Raw genomic sequence first — 22,579 nt, 5'->3', positions numbered from 1 at the left:
TTAGCCCGGGAGTTCGAGGCCAGCCTGGGCAACAGCATGACACTCCATCTCTACAAAAGCAAAACTAATCTTTAGGGACTGGGGCCACCACTCTGGAAGGCCCTGCCCAGGACCAGTGACTCAGAGCCATGGTCTGGTGGAAGGAGAGGTTCAGAAAGGCCTGGGTTCAGCTGGGTACGGTGGCTCCCACCTGTAATCCCAGCACTTTGGGAGGCTGAGGCTGACAGACCACCTGAGGTCGGGAGTTCATGACCAGCCTGACCCCGTCTCTACTAAAAATACAAAATTAGCTGGGTGTGGTGGCGCATGCCTGTAATCCCAGCTACTCGGGAGGCTGACGCAGGAGAAGTGCTTGAACCCGGGAGGCAGAGGTTGCGGTGAGCTGAGATTGTGCCACTGCACACCCAGGCTGGAGCCTGGGTAACAAGAGTAAAACTCCATTTCAAAAAGAAAAAAAAAAAAAAAAGCAAGGCCTAGGTTCACCACACCTCTCACCCGGCTTGCATCCACTGATAGCCCCAACAAGCAGCCAGGCCCTGCTCCCACGAGGGGCATGTTCCCCATGCCAGGTGATTATCCGGCCGCTGGGATGGGAGGCTCCTAATAGTGGGCTGAGATGAGAACCCAGGTGACCCATCCTCTCACAGTGACACTACCAGAGCCTCTGCCTCCACGTCCTCCTCCAAACACTCACCCAGCCCTCCAATGCCCTTTACCTTCATGAGATTAGGAGGGCCTCTTTAAGAAAATGAATGCAAAACAGCCAGGCAAAGTGGCTTACACCTGTAATCCCAGCACTTTGGGAAGTCAAGGTGGGCAGATCACCTGAGGTCAGGAGTTCAAGAGCAGCCTGACCAACATGGCGAAACCCTGTCTCTACTAAAAACACAAAAATTAGTCAGGTGTGGTGGTACGTGCCTGTAATCCCAGCTACTCGGGAGGCTGAGGCAGGAGAATTGCTTGAACCCAGGAAGCGGAGGTTGCAGTGAGCCGAGATCACGCCATTGCACTCCAGCCTGGGCAACAAGAATGAAACTCCATCTCAAAAAAAAAAAAAAAAAAAAAAAAAAGGAAAGGAAAGAAAAGAAGAACAATGCAAAACAAATACAAGATTAGGTTGCAAAGTGAGTATCTGAAATGCAAACAAATGACAAATTTGGTTGCCCCTTTGGAGAGAAGAGAAAACCGAGGCTGTGGCACAGCACGGCACGGGGAGGGCTTTCTTGAAGTGGTGAGGGCAGACGCAGGAAGGCACACCTGTTCCACTGCTTCCACATCCCAAACCTGCAGAAGGTGGTCTAGCCACAGTAGACTGGCTGCTTTGGTATCTCCCCACCCCCTTCCAAGGGGCCCTGCTTAGAGGCCCCCCCTTCGCCCCAAGGAATGCAGGCGTCAGTGCTTCAGACTCTGGCCTAACCACCGTCCCCACCTCCCAGGCCCCCACCCTTTCCCTCCAGATGTGGGCACAGCTGTATTTTTAGAACAGCCGACCACGAGGACATTCTTTCCTTCTAATTAAGATGGCTTCAAATCTCTCATCCGCAATCAGCCCCATTGTTCAGTCCTCAAACATCAAAGGGTGACCAGGAGGGGCCGCCTCAGCTGGTTGTGGGGTTAGGGTTTATTTTCTTTCTTTCTTTGTCTTTGAACTATTACGCTGGAAATGAGACCCAGAACCGGAGTAGATGCCAGCTCTGAGGAGGAGGATGAAGCAGAGCTTTGGGTAGTTTGCAGGACCCGCTGCTCTGCACCCCAGTCAACCCCAACCTTGACTGGGGTTGTCCAGCTGGACTGCAGCCCTCCAGCACACCCATCTGAGGTTAGGGTCTGTCTGGGACAACTGGGGGATCAAAACAGGCCCTGTGTTGGCTGGGCGTGGTGGCTCTCGCGTGTAATCGCAGTGCTTTGGGAGGCCAAGGCAAGCAGATCACCTGAGGTCAGGAGTTCGAGACTAGCCTGGCCAACATGGTGAAACCTCCTCTCTACTAAAAATACAAAAATTAGCTGGGCGTGGTGGCTCACGCCTGTTAATCCCAGATACTCGGGAGGCTGAGGCAGGAGAATCGCTTGAATCGCGGAGTCAGAGGCTTCAGTGATCATCAGGACTCCTGACCTCTGGCCCCTGTCCCGCAGGAGGCTCCTGGTGTGGGACAGAGATGCCCACCCACGTAGGGGGAATAGGAAAGGCTGCAGGGAGGAATGGCCTCTGGGTAGCCTTGAACCGCGTTGCAGTCCTCCGTGCTACAGCGCTCTCAAGCCCACTGACAGATGAGGAAACCGAGGCTCAGAGAGGCCAACAGGCTGGCCTAGAGCTGCTCAGCCCACTAGTAGTGAGGTGCTCAGGAACGCTAGGTCCCCCTTGTCAGCCATGCCCCGCCCCCCTCACTCTCCCCCAGGGATGGACCAGGCCAGCTGCTGCCTGAGTCTTGGCTTCAGGTAGGAGGCACCTGTCCCACCCCGCAAGGAGCAGAGAGGAGAGCCACGCAGGCAGTCCGAGGCCGGGGGGAACTGGCATCGGGTTTCTCAGCTCCCCGGGGTCCTGGCCCACCCGGTCCCGCGCGGCTGGATGTGAGGACAGGGGAAGTGAAATCGCACCGGGGCGGGTTGGCGCAGGGCGGGAGGGTGCAACCTGGTACAACGGCCAGGACTTGAGCGCCCAAGGGCTGAGGGACAGACAGGGCAAGGCAGAAAGGGGAGGCTCCCCAGATGAAGTGCCCCCTACCCAGCGGCGCTTGGGTGCAGGCCTCCGTTTCACCGCCAACACCGAACCTTCGCGAATCTTCGGCTATCGCTGGTGCCGGGTTCCGCAGAGCCCGGGCTCTGTCGCCCCCTCGCGGCTGGAGCCGGTCTAGGCGGCGTCGGGGAAATCCCGAAAAGCCTGCGGGGAAGCAGCTGAACGCCAGCGGGACCCGGGCGCGGTGAGCCCATTCATTCCCCAAGGGCTGGGAAAGTCTCCATCAGGAGGTGGAATCCCTGGGAGGCCCCCAAGCCGGGCCCCGCCTCCCTAGGCCCGGGTAATGGGCATTTTGTAAGACACTTCGGGGACAACGGAGGCACCCCACTACAAGAGCCGGTAGGCTCCGGGGTGGGGTGCAGGCCGAGTGGGAGTCAGTATCACCAGCGGGCTGCGCTGGATTGATTGTTTTGTTTATTTATTTCTTAATATATATATATATATATATATATCTTTGTGTATTTTTTTGTTTTTAGGAGGGAGTGACGCTCTGTTGCCCACGCTGGAGTTCAGTGGCACCATCTTGGCTCACTGCAACTGCTGCATCCCCGACTCAAGTGATTCTCCTGCCTCAGCCTCCCGCGTAGCTGAGATTACAGGCACCCACCACACACCCGGCTTTGTGTTTTTAGTAGAGATGAGGTTTCACCATATTGGCTAGGCTGGTTTCAAACTCCTGACCTCTGGTGATCCTCCTGCCTCAGCCTCCCGCAGTGCTGTGATAACAGGCGTGAGCCACCGCGCCCGGCCTGCGTTGATTGTTTTTAGTTTGAGCTGCACTCTTCCCTGTTTCCTGCTTGTGCCAGGGCAGATCTCTGCTGGCTCTAGGCCTCAGTTTTCCCATCCTTGGAGTAAGAGGCCCTAGCACGTAGGAAGGTGTGTGAGCAGCTGGTGGCTGTGGGCAGTTCACCTCCATCTCCACCTTCTCACCTGGAAAACAGACTCGATGAGAATCAAATGCAGAAAGCCAAGGGCGGAAAGAGTCAGGGGGTGTTCTTTCGACCCCTCCCCCAGTGCCTCCCACTCATAACATTTGGCCCTGCTGTTGGGGTGAGGCTGGCGGGGAGCCCCAGCCTGAGGGTCAGCGGGCTGGCCCTGGCAATGTGAGGAAGACCAGCTCTGCCAGCCGGGCTGTAGGGCTGGTGCGGGCACGGGCTTGGCCTCGCAGAGCCTCAGGGACTCCCCCTGTAAATGAGGTTGACATCTACATGCAGGTAGTTGCACCTAGCACTGCACAGGGCGGATGTGAGCACCAGGCTGCTACAAATACAGCTATGACTTTCACATGCTCAAGGTTAAACTCCCAGTCAATGTTTGCTGAGGTGAAACCTAGAGCTTCCTGGCCAAAGGATAATAATGGCCGGGGAGCCCACACATGGGGACCTGTCTCCAACGAGATGGGGGTGGTTTTAGGGCATCCAAGAGACATTTCAGGGAGAATCAAGGGACAGCCAGATATCGTTAATGGTGGCCAGATCAGGGTCCAGTCTGGCAGGGTCTTGGATTCAAGGTTAAATCCAGTTCTAAATTTGGAACTTATCCCCAGGCTCGCCCCCAGGCTTTTACTATGTAGACATGTATTTCCACACACATTAGGTACAGTTTTGTATATTTCCAAACAATATATAGGCATAATAGTGTATGCGTCTTTCTTTCTTTTTTTTTTTTTGAGACAGAGTCTCGCTCTGTCGCCTAGGTTGGAGTGCAGTGGCACCACCTCGGCCCACTGAAAACTCTGTCTCCCGGGTTCATGCCGTTCTCCTGCCTCAGCCTCCCGAGTAGCTGGGACTACAGGCTCCCGCCACAACGCCTGGCTAATTTTTTGTATTTTTAGTAGAGGCAGGGTTTCACCGTGTTAGCCAGGATGGTCTTGATCTCCTGACCTCGTGATCCGCTTGCCTCGGTCTCCCAAAGTGCTAGGATTACAGGCGTGGGCCACCGCACCCGGCGCGTATGCGTCTTTCTGCAACTTTGTTCATGCAGCGTTGTGATTCACACATGTTGATATCGTTCCTCTAGTCTAGTCCACTGATTTTCACTGATGAGGGGTATTCTATCATATTCCACAGCTTATTTCTCCTTTTTTTGGAGGATTGACATTTGGGTTGTTTCCAGTTTTCCTATAGTACAAACGATGCTGCATTTGTGAACAGTTCTTGAACGTGGGATTACGAGTTTCTCCAAGGTAAACCCAGGAGTGGAATTGCTGGGCGGGAGACGTAGGTGAATCAACTTCCTTGATCTGCCCAAATTGCACTGATTTACATGTTCCCTCCCTCTCTCCCCCCCTCCCCCCCCCCCCCCCCCCCCCCCCTCTTTTCTTTGTTTTTTTGAGATAGGGTCTTACTCTGTCACTCAGGCTGGAGTGCAGTGGTGTGAACATGGCTCACTGCAGCCTTGACCTCCTGGGCTCAAGCCATTTTTCCCACCTCAACCTCCTAAGTAACTGGGATCACAGCTGTGTGGTGTGCCACTGTGCCCAGCTAATTAAAAAAATAAATTATAGAGATAGGGTCTCACCACATTGCGCAGGCTGGTCTGAAACTTCAGCCTCAAATGATCCTCCTATTTTGGCCTCCTAAAGTGCTGGGATTACAGGCATGAGCCACCACACCTGGTTCCAATTGACATTTTCATCAATAGTACATGCGTGTTCCAGCTGATTGCCAGCACCACTTGGTATTGCCAGAAGTAAGCTGTTACTCTGTTGAGTGGGAACCAGTATGCTGATGTGGATTTAATTTGCATTTCCTGATTACTAATGCAGCTATCTTTTAATTAGTTTTTTGGTCACTTCAGTTTCCTCTTCTGTAAATTCCCTGTTCACATCTTTTTTTTTTTTTTGAGACAGAGTCTCACTCTGTAGCCCAGGCTGGAGTGCAGTGGCACAATCTCGGCTCACTGCAACCTCCGCCTCCTGGGCTCAAGTGATCCTCATGCCTCAGCCTCCTGAGTAGTTGGGACTACAGGCCAAGCCACCATGCCAAGCTAATTTTTTGTATTTTTTTGATAGAGATGGGTTTAATTTTTTATATTTTTCGGTAGAGATGGGGTTTAATTTTTTGTATTTTTTGGTAGAGATGGGGTTGAATTTTTTGTGTTTTTTGGTAGAGATGGGGTTTAATTTTTTGTATTTTTGGTAGAGACGGGGTTTTACCATGTTGCCCAGGCTGGTCTTGAACTCCTGAGCTCAAGCGATCCGCCCCGCCTTGGCCTCCCAAAGTGCTGGGATTATAGGCATGAGCCACTGCGCCAAGCCTGTTTGCCCATTTTCTTTTCCTTATTGGTATGTGGGTATTCTATATACATTCTGAATACTAATACTTTGTTGGTCATATGTTGTAGATACCTTCTACTTGGTGGCTTTAGGTTTCACCTTTAAAAAATATATATATATATATATTATTTTATATATTTATATATTTTTAAAAAATATATTTATATATTTATAAATATATAAAGAGATGTGGTCTCACCACGTTGCCAGGGCTGGTCTTGAACTCTTGAACTCAAGTGGTCCTCCCACTTTGGCCTCCCAAAGTGCTAGGACTACAGGCTGAAGCCACCGCACCTGGCCAGGTTTCACCTTTTCATGGCGTCTTTTGTTCATTTGAGACAGGGTCTCACTCTGTTGCCCCGGTTGGAGTGCAGTGGTGTGATCACTGATTACTGCAGCCTCCCAAAGTACCTGGATTACAGGTGTAAACCACTGTGCCTGGTCCATTAATACTGTTTTTTACACACAGATTTTTAATTTTAATGAGGTTAAATCCTCATAAGAAATCTGCATGGTTTATCCTTGTTTATCCTGAGGTTATAAAAGTATTATACATTTTCTTTTTTTTTTTTTCTGAGATGGAGTTTCACTGTGTCATCCAGGCTGGAGTGCAGTGCCATGATCTTGGCTCACTGCAACCTCTGTCTCCTGGGTTCAAGTGACTCTCCTGCCTCAGCCTCCTGAGTAGCTGGGGCTACAGGCGTGTGCCACCACACCCAGCTAATTTTTGTATTTTTAGTAGAGATGGGGTTTTGTCATGTTGACCAGGCTGGTCTGGAACTCCTGACCTCAGATGATCCACCCACCTTGGCCTCCCAAAGTGCTGGGATTACAGGTATGAGCCACCAGGCCCAGCCTCCTAATTTTTTTTTTTTTAATAGAATCTTGCTCTGTCACTCAGACTTGCGGGCAGTGGCACAATAATGGGTCACTGCAACCTCAACGTCCTTCACTGCAATCCTCCTACCTCAGCCTCTGAAGTAGCTGTGACCACAGGTGTGTGCTATCACACCCAGCTATTATTATTATTTTTTGAGATGGAATCTTGCACTGTGGCCTGAGCTGCAGTGCAGTGGTGCCATCTTGGCTCACTGCAACCTCCACCTCTAGGGCTCAAGTGGTTCTCCTGCCTCAGCCTCCCAAGTAGCTAGGATTACAGGCGCCCACCACCATGCCAAGCTAATTTTTTGTATTTTTAGTAGAGATGGGGTTTTACTCTGTTGGCCAGGCTGGTCTCAAACTCCTGACCTCGTGATCCGCCCGCCTCAGCCTCCCAAAGTGTTGGGATTACAGGCGTGAGCCGCCTCGCCAGGCCTTTACATTTTTATTTATTTATTTTTTTAATAGAGATGAGGGTCTGCCCGTGTTGCCCAGGCTCATCTTGAACTCATGGGCTCAAGTGATCCACCTGCCTCAGCCTCCCAAAGTGCTGGGATTACAGGTGGGAGCTACTGCATCCAGCCTAAAATGTTTAAAGTTAGGTTTTTGCATTAGGTTTGTGTGCACCTGGAATGACTTTTGTATATGAAGTGAGACAGAGGTCCAGTTTTCATTTTTCCCCATATAATCAATTGTCCTAGAGCCATTTATTAGCCCGTCACTTTCCGTTTTTTTTTTTTTTTTTTTTTTTTTGAGATGGAGTCTTGCTCTATCGCCCAGGCTGGAGTGCAGTGGCGCAATCTCGGCTCACTGCAAGCTCCACCTTCGGGGTTCACGCCATTCTGCTGCCTCAGCCTCCCGAGTAGCTGGGACTACAGGCGCTTGCCGCCACGCCCGGCTAATTTTTTGTATTTTTAGTAGAGATGGGGTTTCACCATGTTAGCCAGGATGGTCTCGATCTCCCGACCTCGTGATCCGCCCGCCTTAGCCTCCCAAAGTGCTGGGATTACAGGCGTGAGCCACCGCACCCGGCCACTTCCCACTTATTTTTGAAGGGGGAAAAGGCAATGGTTGTTTTGAAAAAAATTAACCTATCTAAATAAAATATCAGCAGTTGAAACTAACAATGTATATTACAACAGTATTATGACCAAGTTGCCTCTACCCCAAAAATTCAAGAATGGTTTACCATTAGAAAGTTTATTGATCTAACTGATCTCCTTAACAGATTTAAAGAATACCCATATGATCATCTTAATAGATGCAGGAAAATCATGCAATAAAATACCTATTTATGATAACTGCTAATATTTTATTTGTGCTTTTCCTTAAAAATGCAGTGTTTTTAGGAATTACAGTTCAGAGCAGCAAAAGTCAAACAAAAACCAAGTCTGAGCAATAGAGTTACTACAATGCCCATCACAGTCTTTGCTCAGATGACTACCTAAGGTCATGTTCAGCTCTATGTTTCTGTGACCACAAATAGCATCTTTGGCAAATCTGGTTTCAGCTGATCTTTGTCCAGCTCCTGGATTCCATGCAGGGCCTGAGAAGCCCTCAAGGATAAAAGATTAATCCGGTCCAGTGGACTTCGTGGTTCCTCAACTCCAAGTGCCCCCACCATAGGTAGGACCTGCCTCTCACGCAAAAGATCCCTGGCGGCAACCCCAGACCGGTTCAGACCGGTTCTCCTACCCGCATTCCGCCGAGTCTCTCGCTCTGCCCAGGACGCACAGATGAGAGCGCTCAGCAGACTGGTGGGTCTGTCTTTCGGTCCTTCCTAATTTTCCCCTCCTCTGGGGAAAGATCAAGGATACCTGAACCAAAGTGTCTGGCGGGGTGTAGGTGGGGGGGGGTGCATCTGTGCACAATCAAGGGCTTGGCCCTCCCGAGAGCGCCCAGGGGCAGGGGCCTCCTAGGTTCTGGCGGCCGGCAGGGGCGACCGGCGCAGGGGGTCACGCAGGATTGCGGCTGAGGTCCCACCAGCGAGAGACAGAGACCTTCAGACATTTAGTCCAGAGACTGCAGCAAGGGAGGGGGACGAGGGACCAGGGCCGGAATTTCGGGGGAGGACTTGAAAGCGCGGCGACCAGAGTCGTTTGCTGGCACCTGCGGGGGCGAATGCAGGGGCTTGGCCGAGTACTTTGGACCAGAGCTTCCTTCCGGCCTGCAGAGATGAGCTTGGGGTTTAGCTTAGTAAGGAGTGAGCAGCTTTTCAGCCGCAGTGCTGCGAGGAGGCGGATGGAGGATGAACTGGAGCCGTCCTTACGGCCTCCGACGCAGGTGAGCCCCCAGCAGCGGCGACCCCTCACCGCACGGTGGCGACAAACCCCGCGCCACCGCGGCGGCGACCCCCTCCCCCCACGGCGGCGGCGACCTCCCCAGCACCGGCAGTAACTCTTAACAGGCTGCGGGTCCGCGCTTGCGCCTCAGGCGCCCTCCGCGACAGTTTACCGGCTCTGCGCTCCACTGCGCCTGCGCTTGAGTCTCAGGCCCTAGTCCCGGCCACTGGTTAGCGTTGTGCGAACCTTCAGCATATGCGGCCGCTCTCAATACCCACTGCGCTTGTGCTACCGCTTGGTCTCGACTGGTTTGCGCCTCTCAAACGCTTACTGCGCGTGCGCTAGTCACTCTTTCACAGCTGGGTAACGCGCGCTGACCTTCCCTCCGTGCGCATGCGCCCGGTTAACCGCTTGATAATGGCAGCTGGGGTCTCCCTGGGACAGCAAGACCTCCGCTCAGGCCCCTCTTCCGAATGCTCTATGCCCTCCTGCGATCTGGAATGGTCTGAATTCTCATACTTGCCCAGACCAGGCATTTCAGATGAGGGATTGCGGACCTGAGTGAACTGCGCATGTATAGCCACCTTGGAGGCTTCACTAAGTCGTCAAATGTTCAAAAACATCGTGCTTGTATGTACAGTGGCGTTAGGTGCTAGGCTCAGATGTCCGTAGGCAGGTGTTTACGTCCAGGGTCGGCCTGTGGGCCAGAGCAAGGTTGCTGGACCCTGGCATCCCAGCCCCCAGAGATGCTAAATCCTCTGCCGATCAGCCGTGACCTCAGAGGCAGTAAGCCCTCCGAACACGGCAGTCCTGACCGCTCACTCCTTCCCGTGACTGTTTCCCACCCTCGCCTCTTTCCTCCTCATGCTCCCTCAGCTCTGACCTGGCGTCCTGCCTCACAGAGGGAAAGGGCGCAGCCAGAGGAGAGCGCCTGCACTGCCCACCACTTCTATGGGTTCCTCCCCAATCTGGACTGATTTCTTTAGGTATTTGCTTGGCACATTCCCTCACCTCCTTTGTCTTCATTTGCACTTGTATTCCTTGACAGCCCTATTTCAAATAGCACCAGCTGAGGTGGGAGGATCGCTGGAGCCCAGGAGTTTGAAGCTGCAGGGATCTAATAGGATCTCACCACTGCACTCCAGCGTGGGCGACGTAGCGAGACCTTGTCTGTAAAAAATGAAAATAAAATAGCACCACCTGGTCCTAACACTTCCTACGCCCCTTGCCTGCTTTAAGTCTCTGTAGCACCAGCTGATGTACTATATATTTTGCTCGTTCATTTTGCGATTGCTTGTCTTTCCCTGCTGGAAGGAAAGCTCTGATAGCTCATTGATTTTGTCTGTTGTTCACTGCTGTATCCCAACACCCAGAACAGTAGGATTATGGACCATAATAGGGAGGCAATAAATCTTTGTTTGCCAAATTAATGGTCCATATCATAGCTAATGTCTGAATGCTTACCATGACCAGGCACGGTATAGGCAATCTCCATGCATGATCTCATTGAATTCAACAATTTCCTGTAGTCTTAGAGGCCTGTCAACATCTCCTGCTACATGAGTTCAGCTGCTATCAAGCACTGTGTTCGCTGCTTCCTTCAGATCTGCTGTCTTAAGGGAGCTCTTACTTCCATGAAGCCCCCGTGGAGCTGTAATGTGGCCCCAATGGGACCAGGCTCCAGGTTTCTCACCTGGCTTCTTCCTAAGGCTTCCAGCCTAAGAGAAAGTAACTTAGGCCTTATGGGAACTCTGGGCAGCCAGGGCCCCTGTCACCAACCTGTCTCCAGAACTATGGCAAAGCCTTCAGCAGGATTCTGCCCTCCAGAGCCACTTCCTCTGCTCCCCCACCCTCCAGTGTAGTATCTCAATGGTGAAAGCACAACTGGCTCTTTCCCAACTATATCTTGCCTCCCCAGCACACTTCTTGGCTGAGATAAACACTCAGTTTTGTTTTGTTTTGTTTTTTTGAGATAGAGTCTCACTCTATTGCCCAGGCAGGAGTGCAGTAGCGTAATCTGGGCTCACCGCAACCTCTGCCTCCCGGATTCAAGCAATTCTCCTGCCTCAGCCTTCTGAGTAGCTGAGATTGCAGGTGCCCGCCACCACACCTGGGTAATTTTTGTATTTTTAGTAGAGACGGGGTTTTACCATGTTGGCCAGGCTGGTCTTGAACTCCTGACCTCAAGTGATCTGCCCACCTCAGCCTCCCAAAGTGCTGGGATTACAGGCATGGGCCATCGCATCCGGCCAACACTCAGTATTTGACTAATGAATGAATAAATAGTCCGTAGGTTCTGGAAACTTCAGAAAACCTTAGCCAAACATCCTTCTATCATAAAAATTTTATCAAAGTTTTCAAAAATAATACATTTAATTTTACAGAACAATTTGCCAGAACAAGAAAGGCAGTAAGTTTTTGGGGAATATATCAACGATTCAATTTTTGTAAAGTCAACTACTTTGCAAATATCTAGGAAAATACCTGAGGGAAGGAGTTCATTGTTGTGCCTTTGGAGGAGTGGAGAACTTTCAGTATATACTGAATTTTCAAAAATCTTAACAAACGTGTCATTTTGTAATTAAAAATCACAAAAGAGTAGACTGGGTATGGTGGCTCACGCCCGTAATCCTAACACTTTGGGAGGCCAAGGCGAGTGGATCGCTTGAGCTCAGGAGTTTGAAACCAGCCTGGGCAACATGGTGAAACCCCGTCTCTACAACAAAATACAAAAAAAATTAGCCCAGCGTGATGGTGTATGCCTGTAGTCCCAGCTACTTGGGGGGCTGAGGTGGACGGATTACTTGAGCCCAGGAGGTTGAGGCTGCAGTGAGCCAAGATCCCGACACTGCACTCCAACCTGGGTGACAAAATGAGACCCTGTCTCAAAAAAAACAAAACAAAAAATCACAAAAGGAGAAAGATAAACAATTTTGTGAATCCCTCAGAAGACCTCAACTACAGGTCGGGTGCAGTGCCTCACGTCTGTAATCTCAGCACTTTGGAGGCCAAGGTGGGCAGATCACTTGAGGTCAGGAGTCTCTACTAAAAATACAAAAATTAGCTGGGCGTGGTGGTACATGCCTGCAATCCCAGCTACTCCGGAGGCTGAGGCACGAGAATCACTTGAACTGGGAGGCGGAGATTGCAGTGAGCCAAGATTGCGCCATTGCACTCCAGCCTGGGCGGCAGAGCAAGACTCCATCTCTCTCTTTTCTTCTTTTTTTTTTTTTTTTGAGACGGAGTCTCACTCTGTGCCCATGCTGGAGTGCAGTGGTGCGATCTTGGCTCGCTGCAACCTCCACCTCCCCGGTTCAAGCAGTTCCCTGCCTCAGCCTCCTGAGTAGATGGGATTACAGGTATCTGCCAACAAGCCCAGCTAATTTTTTTCTTTTTTTTTTGAGATGGAGTCTTGCTCTGTCACCCAGGCTGGAGTGCAGTGGCACAATCTCAGCTCACTGTGTGCCTCCCGGGTTCACGCCATTCTTCTGTTTCAGTCTCCCAAGTAGCTGGGACCATAGGCACCCGCCACCAGGCCCGGCTAATTTTTTGTATTTTTAGTAGAGACAGGATTTCACTGTGTTAGCCAGGGTGATCTCGATCTCCTGACCTGGTGATCCGCCCACCTCGGCCTCCCAAATTGCGGGGATTACAGGCGTGAGCCACCGCACCTGGCCAATTTTTGTAGTTTTAGTAGAGATGGGGTTTCACTATCTTGGCCAGGCTGGTCTTAAACTTCTGACCTCGTGATCCACACACCTCGGCCTCCCAAAGTGCTGGAATTACAGGTGTGAGCCTGGCCAAGACTCCTCAAAAAAAAAAAAAAAAAGAGAAATTCCCAACTATAAATGATGAGGCATTGGGGATGCCTTTGGGAATTCTCCCTCCATCTCTAAGGGTGTTTCACTGTCCTTTTGTGTGCCAAGTGTGCATGACTCATGTGTACTCATGTGTACCTAGAAGTAGGCTTCATTATTTCCAGGTCCAGGTAAGGAAGTGACTTAGGATGAGGAAGTAAGGGGAGAGCTGGGATAGGGACCAGGCACCTTGGCCATCTATGCTGCCTCTCTGCTGCTTATATGTCCCCAAGTCCTCGCACCTGCAGGTCCATTTCTTAGCCTAGTTGCAGAACATGCTGGTGGGAGGTAAGAGAAGGAGGCTCAGCCCAGATTCCTGGAGCCTGGCCACTCTGTTGGAGAACGTTTTCCTGGGGCAAGTCAGGGGCTCCTGTCCTGCTGGAGGCAGAGCTTTACTCTGCTGGGGCCCCAGCACAGGGGACTGTCTTCCCCTAACACAGCAGACGTGCTCAGGGGCAGCCCAACAAGGAGGGATGGGAACTGCTCTCCAGCTCCGGGAAACGTTGGGGCTATGGGTGGCGTGAGGGTAAAGTGGGGTCCTGGACTCAGAGCAGGAGGCCTGGATTCCTCTGCTACCTGTCAGCCATGTGACCCAGGTTAACTCCTCTCTGAGCCTCACTTTCCTCATCTGCAAAGTGGAGACATCACTGCTTGATTCAGATAAATTGCAGTGCTGTGATTGGCAGCTCTGGTCCAGGGAGAGGGGTGGTGGCTGTTGTTGGTCACTCTGTGTTCTCCCCTCTCTCCTCAGATTCAGGGCAGGATCCTGTTCCTGACCATCTGTGCTGCCGGCATTGGTGGGACTTTTCAGTTTGGCTATAACCTGTCTATCATCAATGCCCCGACCTCGGTACGTATCCTCTCTGTGTCCACTGCCCCTGTCTGAGTGGGTACTGGCTAACAGCTGCCCACTGAGGGGCTTCAGCCAGGCATCCACTTGGTGGCGCTTTCTGCCACAAGTTTGTCTCCATTGGGTTGGCCCACAGGTTCCTGCAGGTTCAAACTAAGCATACATCTTCCCCCAAACCTGCATGTCCTCCTGAGTCCCTAATCTCAGCGGACGATTCCATCTTCCAGCTAGTGACGGGGGGGTCAGCGTTGACTTCTTTTCGTCTCTTGAACACCAAGTCCTTCCTAACTACCTCTAGAATCCAGCCACTTCTCCCCATGTCTCCACCACATTCCCAGTTCTGGCCCAGCCTCCTCACTGGCCTCCTTGCCTTCAGCCTCTCCCCATCCTGATCTCTTCAAGGCACTCCCCTGCTCAGAATTGTTTTTTTTTTTTTTTTCGAGATGGAGTTTTGCTCTTGTTGCCCAGATTGATTTGCAGTGGTGTGATCTCAGCTCACTGCAACCTCTGCCTCCCGGGTTCAAGCGATTCTCCTGCCTCAGCCTCCTGAGTAGCTGGGATTACAGGCATGTGCCACCATGCCCGGCTAATTTTGTAGTTTTAGTAGAGACAGGATTTCTCCATGTTGGTCAGGCTGATCTCGAACTCCCAACCTCAGGTCATCCGACTGCCTCAGCCTTCCAAAGTACTGGGATTACAGGCATGAGCCACTGTGCCCGGTCTCATGAATGTTATTTATAAAGTAGCCAGTGGAGGTTAAGTTTCCGTGTTCAGCGGCGAGGCCTTGAGCTACCAGGGCCTCAGCTTCATGGAAAAAGGAAGAAGAAATTTTAAAAAGCCAACTGACCAAAAGCAAGCAGGGCAGGCAGATCTGACCAAATGAACCCCTCAGTTTCACTGTCTCACACCTCCGCTCCCCCAACCCTGATACCAAAGCAAGTTAAGTATAGTTCCTCAAATGCCTATGACACAGCCCTTCCTCTAAGCCTCCTTCCATGGAGGGGCCCTCTCTGTTCCACCTGTAGAAGCCCACCCCAGATACCACCACCTTCTTGAAACCTTCTTCCCTCTCCAGCCCTTGGTGTAGGCTGTCCTCACTCAGGCTGTGTGAGGGCTGCTTTGTGTCCAACTCCTCTCTCCTGCTGATTCACTCTCAGCATCTGAGTCATCTTTGAATCTCCGGCACTTGGTCGTAGCCTGGCCCGAGCCGATGTTCTGTGGAAAGGATGGGTCTTTCAGCCCCAGTGATAGAAGCCCACCTCTAACTTGCTTAAGTAAGAAGGGCAAGTACCTAGTCATAACTGGGAATGACAGAATATGGGGCTTCACACAGCACTGGGGGAGAGCTGCAGGAACCAGGCCCCAGGACAGAACTGTGGCTGTCCTGCCCCTGATTTTCCTCTCTCTGTTTTTTTTTTTTTTTAAACAGAGTCTTGCTCTGTCACCCAGGCTGGAGTGCAGTCATACAATCTCGGCTCGCACAGCAACCTCCGCTCCGCCCCAAGCTCAGGCGCTCAAATGATCCTCACACTTCAGCCTCCCAAGTAATTGGGACCACAGGCATGTACCACAAAGCCCAGCTATTTTATTTGTATTTTTTAGTAGAGACAGGGTCTCATCATGTTGCCCAGGCTGGTCTCAAACTCCTGAGCTCAAGTGGTCTGCCCACCTCGGCCTCTTGAAGTTCTAGGATTACAGGCATGAGCCACCGTGCCTGCCTTGGCCTTGTTTTCATACCCAGTTGGGGAGCTGCTGTCACCAGATTCACTTCCTGCCAGCTGAGAACTCCCCCAGCCAACAAAAGTCTTCCAGATTAGCTCATGTAGAAAGGCAGGGAAGAGCCTGAGGGGCTGGTTTGGTTTACGTATCCACTCCCGGACCAGTAATGTGGTCAGGAGGCTGGGATGCTCGGATTGGCCAGATCTGGGCCAGGTGATCACCTTTATGGGGGAACCAAGAGCTGTACTTGACCATGGAGAGAACTTCCTCCAAAGTAATATTTGTTAGCAGAAGATAGAGATGGGGATAAAAAGAATGATAGCAGCCCAGCCTCTTAAAGCAAGGATGAGAATTTAGAAAGGGAGGCCTGAGCTGGCTGCATTGGTTTGTTTATTTATTTATTTATTGAGATGGAGTTTTGCTCTTGTTGACCAAGCTGGAGTGCAATGGCGTGATCTTGGCTCCCTCTGTCACCCAGGCTGGAGCACGGTGGCGAGATCTCAGGTCATTGCAACCACTGCCTCCCAGGATCAAGTGATTCTCCTGTCTCAGCCTCCTGAGTAGCTGGGATTACAGGCGCCTGTCACCATACCTGACTAATTTTTTTGTATTTGTAGTAGAAATGGACTTTCCTCATGTTAGCCAGGCTGGTCTCAAACTCCTGACCTCAGGTAATCTGCCTGCCTTGGACTCCCAAAGTGCTGGGATTACAGGTGTGATGCATTGGTTTATTTATTCATTCATTCATTCATCAAGCATTTGAGCACCCACTTCAGTGCACACTCAGACTAGAGAGGGGTCCATCCCGGGCTGGGCAGGTCACTCAGACCTTACCTCCCACGGCCATCACCAGCCCCCACAAAGGAGACTTTCCTAGGCTCAGAGGCTTCCCCTACCCTGCGAATAGTGTTAAGTTCTAATTGTTAAAGAAAAAGTTATTCAGGCTGGACATGGTGGCTCATGCCTATAATCCCAGCACTTTGAGAGGCTGAGGCAGGCGGATCATTTGAGGTCAGGAGTTCGAGACCAGCCTGGCCAACATGATTAAACCCTGTCTCTACTAAAAGTAGAAATATTAGCTGGGCATGGTGGTGCGTGTCTGTGATCTCAGCTCCTCCAGAGGCTGAGGCAGGAGAATCGCTTGAACCCAGGAAGCGGAGGTTGCAGTGACCTGAGATCTCGCCACCGTGCTCCAGCCTGGGTGACAGAGGGAGACTCCCTCTCAAAAAAAAAAAAAAAAAAAAGGCTGGGCGCAGTGGCTCACGCCTGTAAACCCAACACTTTGGGAGTCTGAGGCAGGTGGATCACCTGAAGTTGGGAGTTCCAGACCAGCCTGACCAACATGGAAAAACCGCATCTCTACTAAAAATACAAAATTAGCCAGGCATGGTGGCACGTGCCTGTAATCCCAGCTATTTGGGAGGCTGAGGCAGGAGAATTGTTCGAACCCGGGAAGCGGAGGTTGCAGTGAGCTGAGTTCGCGCCATTGCACTCCAGCCTGGGCAACAAGAGCAAAACTCCGTCTCAAAAACAAAAACAAAAACTATTCAATGACACTTGTCAAAGCACAGTAATGAAGACTTTATTCAAGAGGTGGCAAGCACTAGTTGGAGGGACCATGGCAATGGGGTCCTGCCCTGAGGCAGAAAGATTGATTTCAACTTCAAATACAGCATGGGCAAGTGACAACTGATAGCAGAAGAGTAGAGTGGGGACAGTGGTTGCACAATGACTAAGAGGATCATCAGGCGTTTGTGGGGGATTCTGGTTAAATTGACCCAACAGGATTCTTGTTGAACGCAGGCCAGGGTAACCAGACATCATGGAGGATGGCAGAGGATAAGGAGGCCGATTAGATTTTGAAAGTGATCAGATGTGGAGGATGAGGATTCTAGCTAAATCAACTTAGCAGGACACTTGCTAAAACTGAACAAGGCAGAGATGAACACAGAAGTCCAAAAGTTGAGACCTAGTTGAAAAAGAGCTCAGAATACTGGGCGCAGTGGCTCACCCTTCTAATCTGAACACTTTGAGAGGCCGAGGTGGGAGGATTGCTTGAGCCCCGGAGTTTGAAATCAGCCTAAGCAACACGCAAGATCCAGTATCTACAAAGAAGTAAAAAAATATTCAACAGGGCGCAGTGGCATGAGCCTGTATTTGCAGGTACTTGTGAGGCTGAGGTGGGAGGATGGCTTGAGCCCAGGAGTTCGAGGCTGCAGTGAGCTATGATCATGCCACTGCACTGCAGCCTGGACAACAGAGGGAGACCCTATCTTTATTTTTTTTTAATTTTTTTTGAGACGGAGTCTCGCTCTGTCGCCCAGGCTGGAGTGCAGTGGCCGGATCTCAGCTCACTGCAAGCTCCGCCTCCCGGGTTTACGCCATTCTCCTGCCTCAGCCTCCTGAGTAGCCAGGACTACAGGCGCCCGCCACCTCGTCCGGCTAGTTTTTTTGTATTTTTTAGTAGAGATGGGGTTTCACCCGTGTTAGCCAGGATGGTCTCGATCTCCTGACCTCATGATCCGCCCGTCTCGGCCTCCCAAAGTGCTGGGATGGAGACCCTATCTTCGAAAAAAAAAAGAGCTTAGAAAACTCTGAGGAGAATCTTTGTCAATGGTCACTCTTAAGGAGTTCCAGCCAATGTCGGGGAAGCTGGCCGTGGTCCCAGCTCCTATGGACAGTTGCTCCCCCGAGAGGCAGCTGGTGGGCACTAGGCTGCCAGTCATTGCCCTGAGCTGGGCAGGGGAGAGCTGGCCCAGCACCTGAACCCACTGCCCTCCCTTGTGTTCTGTTCTGTCGGGAGACCTGCAAATGGCATTTCATCGCTAACCAAGAAAAGGGTGTCCATGTCTTTCTCACTTCTTTCCTAACCATGTGACTTCCCTTCACTCACCTGAGGTTTGGAGTCTGGGGAGTCCAAACTACCTGGTACAACCCTGACCCATGGCTAAAGCTGTGAGCAAGTCATTTCACCTCTCCCTGAGCCTAATCCCCAGTCTTGACAGTGACCAAGGCTGAGCATGGTTGCTCATGTCTGTAATCCCAGTGCTTTGGGAGGCTGCCTCCCAAAAGTAGTGAAACCCCGTCTCTACTAAAAAAATACAAAAAAATTAGCTGGGCCTGGTGGCAGGCGCCTGTAGTCCCAGCTACTCGGGAGGCTGAAGCAAGAGGATTACTTGCCAAGATTGGCGCAATCTTGGCTCGCTGCAACCTCCACCTCTCGGGTTCAAGCAATTCTTCTGCCTCAGCCTTGCAAGTAGCTGGGATTACAGGTGCCTGCCACCACACCTGGCTAATGTTTTTTTTTGTATTTTTAGTAGAGATGGGGTTTCACCATGTTGGCCAGGCTGGTCTTGAACTCTTGACCCCAGGTGATCCACCCATGTCTGCCTCCCAAAGTGCTCTGATTACAGGTGTGAGCCACCGTGCCTGGCCATGGAATTTCTTGAGTGATAGGAGCATCTTTTGTTATTTGCAATGAGCCCCATTTCATCATACCTGCGCGTATGCTAATGAGGTGACAGGGTAGGGCCACTAGACTGCCTCAGGATGGAGCTGGTCACCAAAAAGACCAAGAGATTAGAGGGTCAGAATGTTCAGCCCCACTCACAGAGCTCTGAAAAAGGGAGAGGAGCTGAAGATATAAGGTCTATAAAAGCTCTTGAACAACAAGATTTGATGAGCTTCCAGGTTCGTGAACACATTGAGGTGCTGGGAAGGTGGTGCTCCTGCAGGGGACATGGAAGCCTCTAGCAACTTATTCCCCCAGGACCATGTCCAGTGCATCTTTCCCATATGGCTGTTCATGAGTTGTATCCTTCATAACAAACCAGTAAATGTAAGTAAAGGGCCTTCCTGAGTTTCGTGAGCCATTGTTGCAAATTATCAAACCCACAGAAAGGGTCCTAGGAGTCCCCAATTGATGGCCAGTTGGTCAGAAGTGCAGGAGACCTGGTCTTGCAGTTGGCATCTGAAGAGGGGACAGTCTTGTGGAACGGAGCCCTTTGACTTGTGGGATCTGATGCTAACTCCAGGTGGATAGTGTCAGAATGGCATTCCATTGTAGTACACCAGCTCGTGTCTGGAGAGTTAGAGAATTGCTTGATGTGGAAAAAATCCACACATTTGCTGTCAGAGTGTTGTGTGAGTAGGGAGAAATAGTGTTTTTGCAGAGAGGGGCAAATGGGGCATGTCCAGTGCTAGGCTCTGAGGGATATTGAGGGATAAGAACCAGCATGGTGCCTTGCACAGGGGAGGTGCTCAGGTGAGTTGGTTCCTGCTCCACGGGGAGCTCAGAAGACGTGGTGCCTGTTCTCATTGCCTGTTCTGCAGAAGCATGGAACTCTGTTGGGGAGAAGGCTTGTCTTGTCTAGTGCCCCCACGCCCCCGTCCCCAGAAGGCTGACTGGCATTTCTGTCCACAGCACATTCAGGAATTCACCAATGAGACGTGGCAGGCGCGTACTGGAGAGCCACTGTCTGACCACCTGGTTCTACTTGTGTGGTCCATCATCGTGTCTCTATATCCCCTAGGAGGCCTCTTTGGAGCACTGCTTGCAGGTCCATTGGCCGTCACGCTGGGAAGGTAAGTGCTTCCTGTGTAACCCCTGAATGCCCTTTAATGAGGAGTGCTGCAGCCTGCAGGCTGAGGAACATGGAAGCAGGAAGAGGCCCGGCAAGCTCCAGGCCCAGATCAGCTCCTCATCCAGCCTCTTACTCTGCCTGGAGTTTCACCTTGCAAGACACATCTTCCAGGATTTGGTAGAGCAAACAGTCCTGTGCTACGAGAGAGGGAGGACTCCTGGTTTCTAATTTCATGTCTGCCAACAAGTGCTAACTGACCTAAAACAAGTATTTTCTTCCTGGGCATCACTTTCCTCCTGCATATCTAATGCAGTTCTTGGATTGCAAAGAACACAAACTGACTCTGATTAACAGAATCAGAAATGTAATAGCTCGAAGGACATTGGGGCAGCTCATAGCATGAAAGGAAGTTCTTAGAAGCCAGGCCTGGCCAGGCAGGGTGGCTTACCCCTGTAATCCCAGCACTTTGGGAGGAATTACACTAAGGAGGAAAGATTGCATGGGTCCAGGAGTTTGAGACCAGTCTGGGCAATATGGTGAGACCCCATCTCTACAAAAAATTAGCCAGGTATGGGCTGGGCGCAGTGGCTCATGCCCGTAATCTCAGCACTTTGAGAGGCTGAGGCGGGTGGATCACCTGAGGTCAGGAGTTTCAGACCAGCCTGACCAACATGGCGAAAACCCATCTCTACTAAAAATACAAAAATTAGCAGGGTGTGATGGCACACTTCTGTAGTCCCAGCTACTCAGGAGGCTGAGGCAGGAGAATCATTTGACCCCACAAGGCAGAGGCTGCAGTGAGCCAAGATCATGCCACTGCACTCCAGCCTGGGCGACAGAGTAAGACTCCATCTCAAAAAAGAAAAAAAAGGAAAAAAAAAAAATCAGCCAGTTATGGTGACACATGCCTGTGGACCCAGCTACTCGGGAGGCTGCAGCAGGAAGATCACCTGAGCCCGGGAGATCGACGCTGCAGTGAGTCTTGATTGTGCCACTGTACTCCAGCCTGGATGACACAGTGAGCCCCTGTCTCAAAACAGCTGGCTTACTAGCGATCTTAGTCTAGTTTTGTTGCTATAACAAAATAACTGAGACTGGGTGATGTATACAGAACAGAAATTTACTTTCTCACAGTTCTGGAGGCTGTGAAGTCCAAGATCAAGGCACCAGCAGATTCAGTGTATGGTGAGGGCTACTCTTTCTGCTTCTAAGGTGGTTCCTTGTCCCTGTGTCCTCACATGGCAGAAAGGGCGAATGCTGTGTTCTCACATGGTGGAAGACAAAGGGGAAAAAGGCAAAAAGAGCCTGCCTAGTTCCCTCCAGCCCTTTTATAAAGCACTAGTCTCATCAATGAAGATGGAGTTCTCATGGCCTAATCAATCTCTCAAAGGTCTACCTCTAAATACTGTTGCATTGGAAATTAAATTTCAACCTGAATTTTGGAAGAGACACAAACCATCAAACCATAGCACTAGCACAGGATCAACAAGACTGGATTAGACCACTGGGGCTCATATCTGCACCATGGGGAGTAGGGGAACAGTCTCAAACAAAAGTAGGGCTCTTCCCACGAAGACAGAGGTAATAACTATTGTGTGGCTGTCTCATGATACCTGGTACAGCTGGCATAAGCATGAAAGGAAGAAATTAAAAATTCAAATTTAGCGCATATGCCTATTCCAATTATGTCAAATGTATGTTCCCCTTCTTCCATTCAGCAGCTGACTGGAGCTCTGAAATGTGTTGCCATCTTTGGGTGTTCAGGGTTGGTTGCATAGGGGAACAGGTGGGTTAGTCATCTCGGTGCCAGGAAGCCCCTATTGTTGAGTCCATGTACATTTTCTGTGCTTTCTACACTATTTGCTTTGTTTATCACCCAACTGAGTAAGCACCAGGATGGTCAAGGAAGGCAGTTGAATGCCATCTACAGATAGAAGGTCATACTGTCCATGATTGTGCATGATTATGAAGAGCCTCTTTGCAGCAGGAAGGGAATTCTGATAAGCAGAAACATATTTATGTATATTTTCAGGTTCTGGGTTATTTATTTATTTTTTTGAGACAGAGTTTCGCTCTTCTTGCCCAGGCTGGAGTGCAATGGCGTGATCTTGGCTCGCTGCAACCTCCACTTCCCAGGTTCAAGTGATTCTCCTGCCTCAGCCTCCCGAGTAGCTGGAATTATAGGCGCCTGCCACCATGCCTGGCTAATTTTGTATTTTTAGTAGAGACGGGATTTTCCATGTTGGTCAGTCTGGTCTCGAACTCCTGACCTCAGGTAATTCACCCACCTCGACCTCCCAAAGTGCTGGGATTACAGGCCTGAGCCACGGTGCCCAGCTATATTTTCAGGTTCTGGGCTAATTTTAAAAGATACACCCACTTAGTGTTTCCCTGTACC

General features: G+C 50.9%; 1 protein-coding gene across 6 annotated transcripts in view; it reads left to right on the top strand.

Annotated features, from left to right (window-relative positions):
* Window positions 1–8,079: 8,079 nt before the first annotated feature.
* Window positions 8,080–22,579, top strand: part of SLC2A11 (solute carrier family 2 member 11) — a 28,790-nt gene continuing 14,290 nt past the window's right edge. For 2 of the 6 annotated variants that reach the window (XM_023185765.3, XM_023185766.3), the window contains exons 1-3: window positions 8,080–9,173; window positions 13,781–13,879; window positions 20,022–20,182. In XM_023185765.3, the coding sequence (XP_023041533.1) occupies window positions 9,012–9,173; window positions 13,781–13,879; window positions 20,022–20,182 (422 nt within the window). In that variant the 5' untranslated portion in view covers window positions 8,080–9,011. The remainder of the gene's footprint in view (window positions 9,174–13,780; window positions 13,880–20,021; window positions 20,183–22,579) is intronic. The other 4 variants (XM_023185767.2, XM_023185768.3, XM_023185770.2 and 1 more) reach the window with 4 other exon arrangements.

This window comes from Piliocolobus tephrosceles, chromosome 19 (assembly GCF_002776525.5).
Source record: "Piliocolobus tephrosceles isolate RC106 chromosome 19, ASM277652v3, whole genome shotgun sequence".
NCBI lineage: Eukaryota > Metazoa > Chordata > Mammalia > Primates > Cercopithecidae > Piliocolobus > Piliocolobus tephrosceles.
The sequence above is the reverse complement of the archived record's forward strand: the minus strand, read 5'-3'. Positions and strand labels throughout refer to the sequence as shown.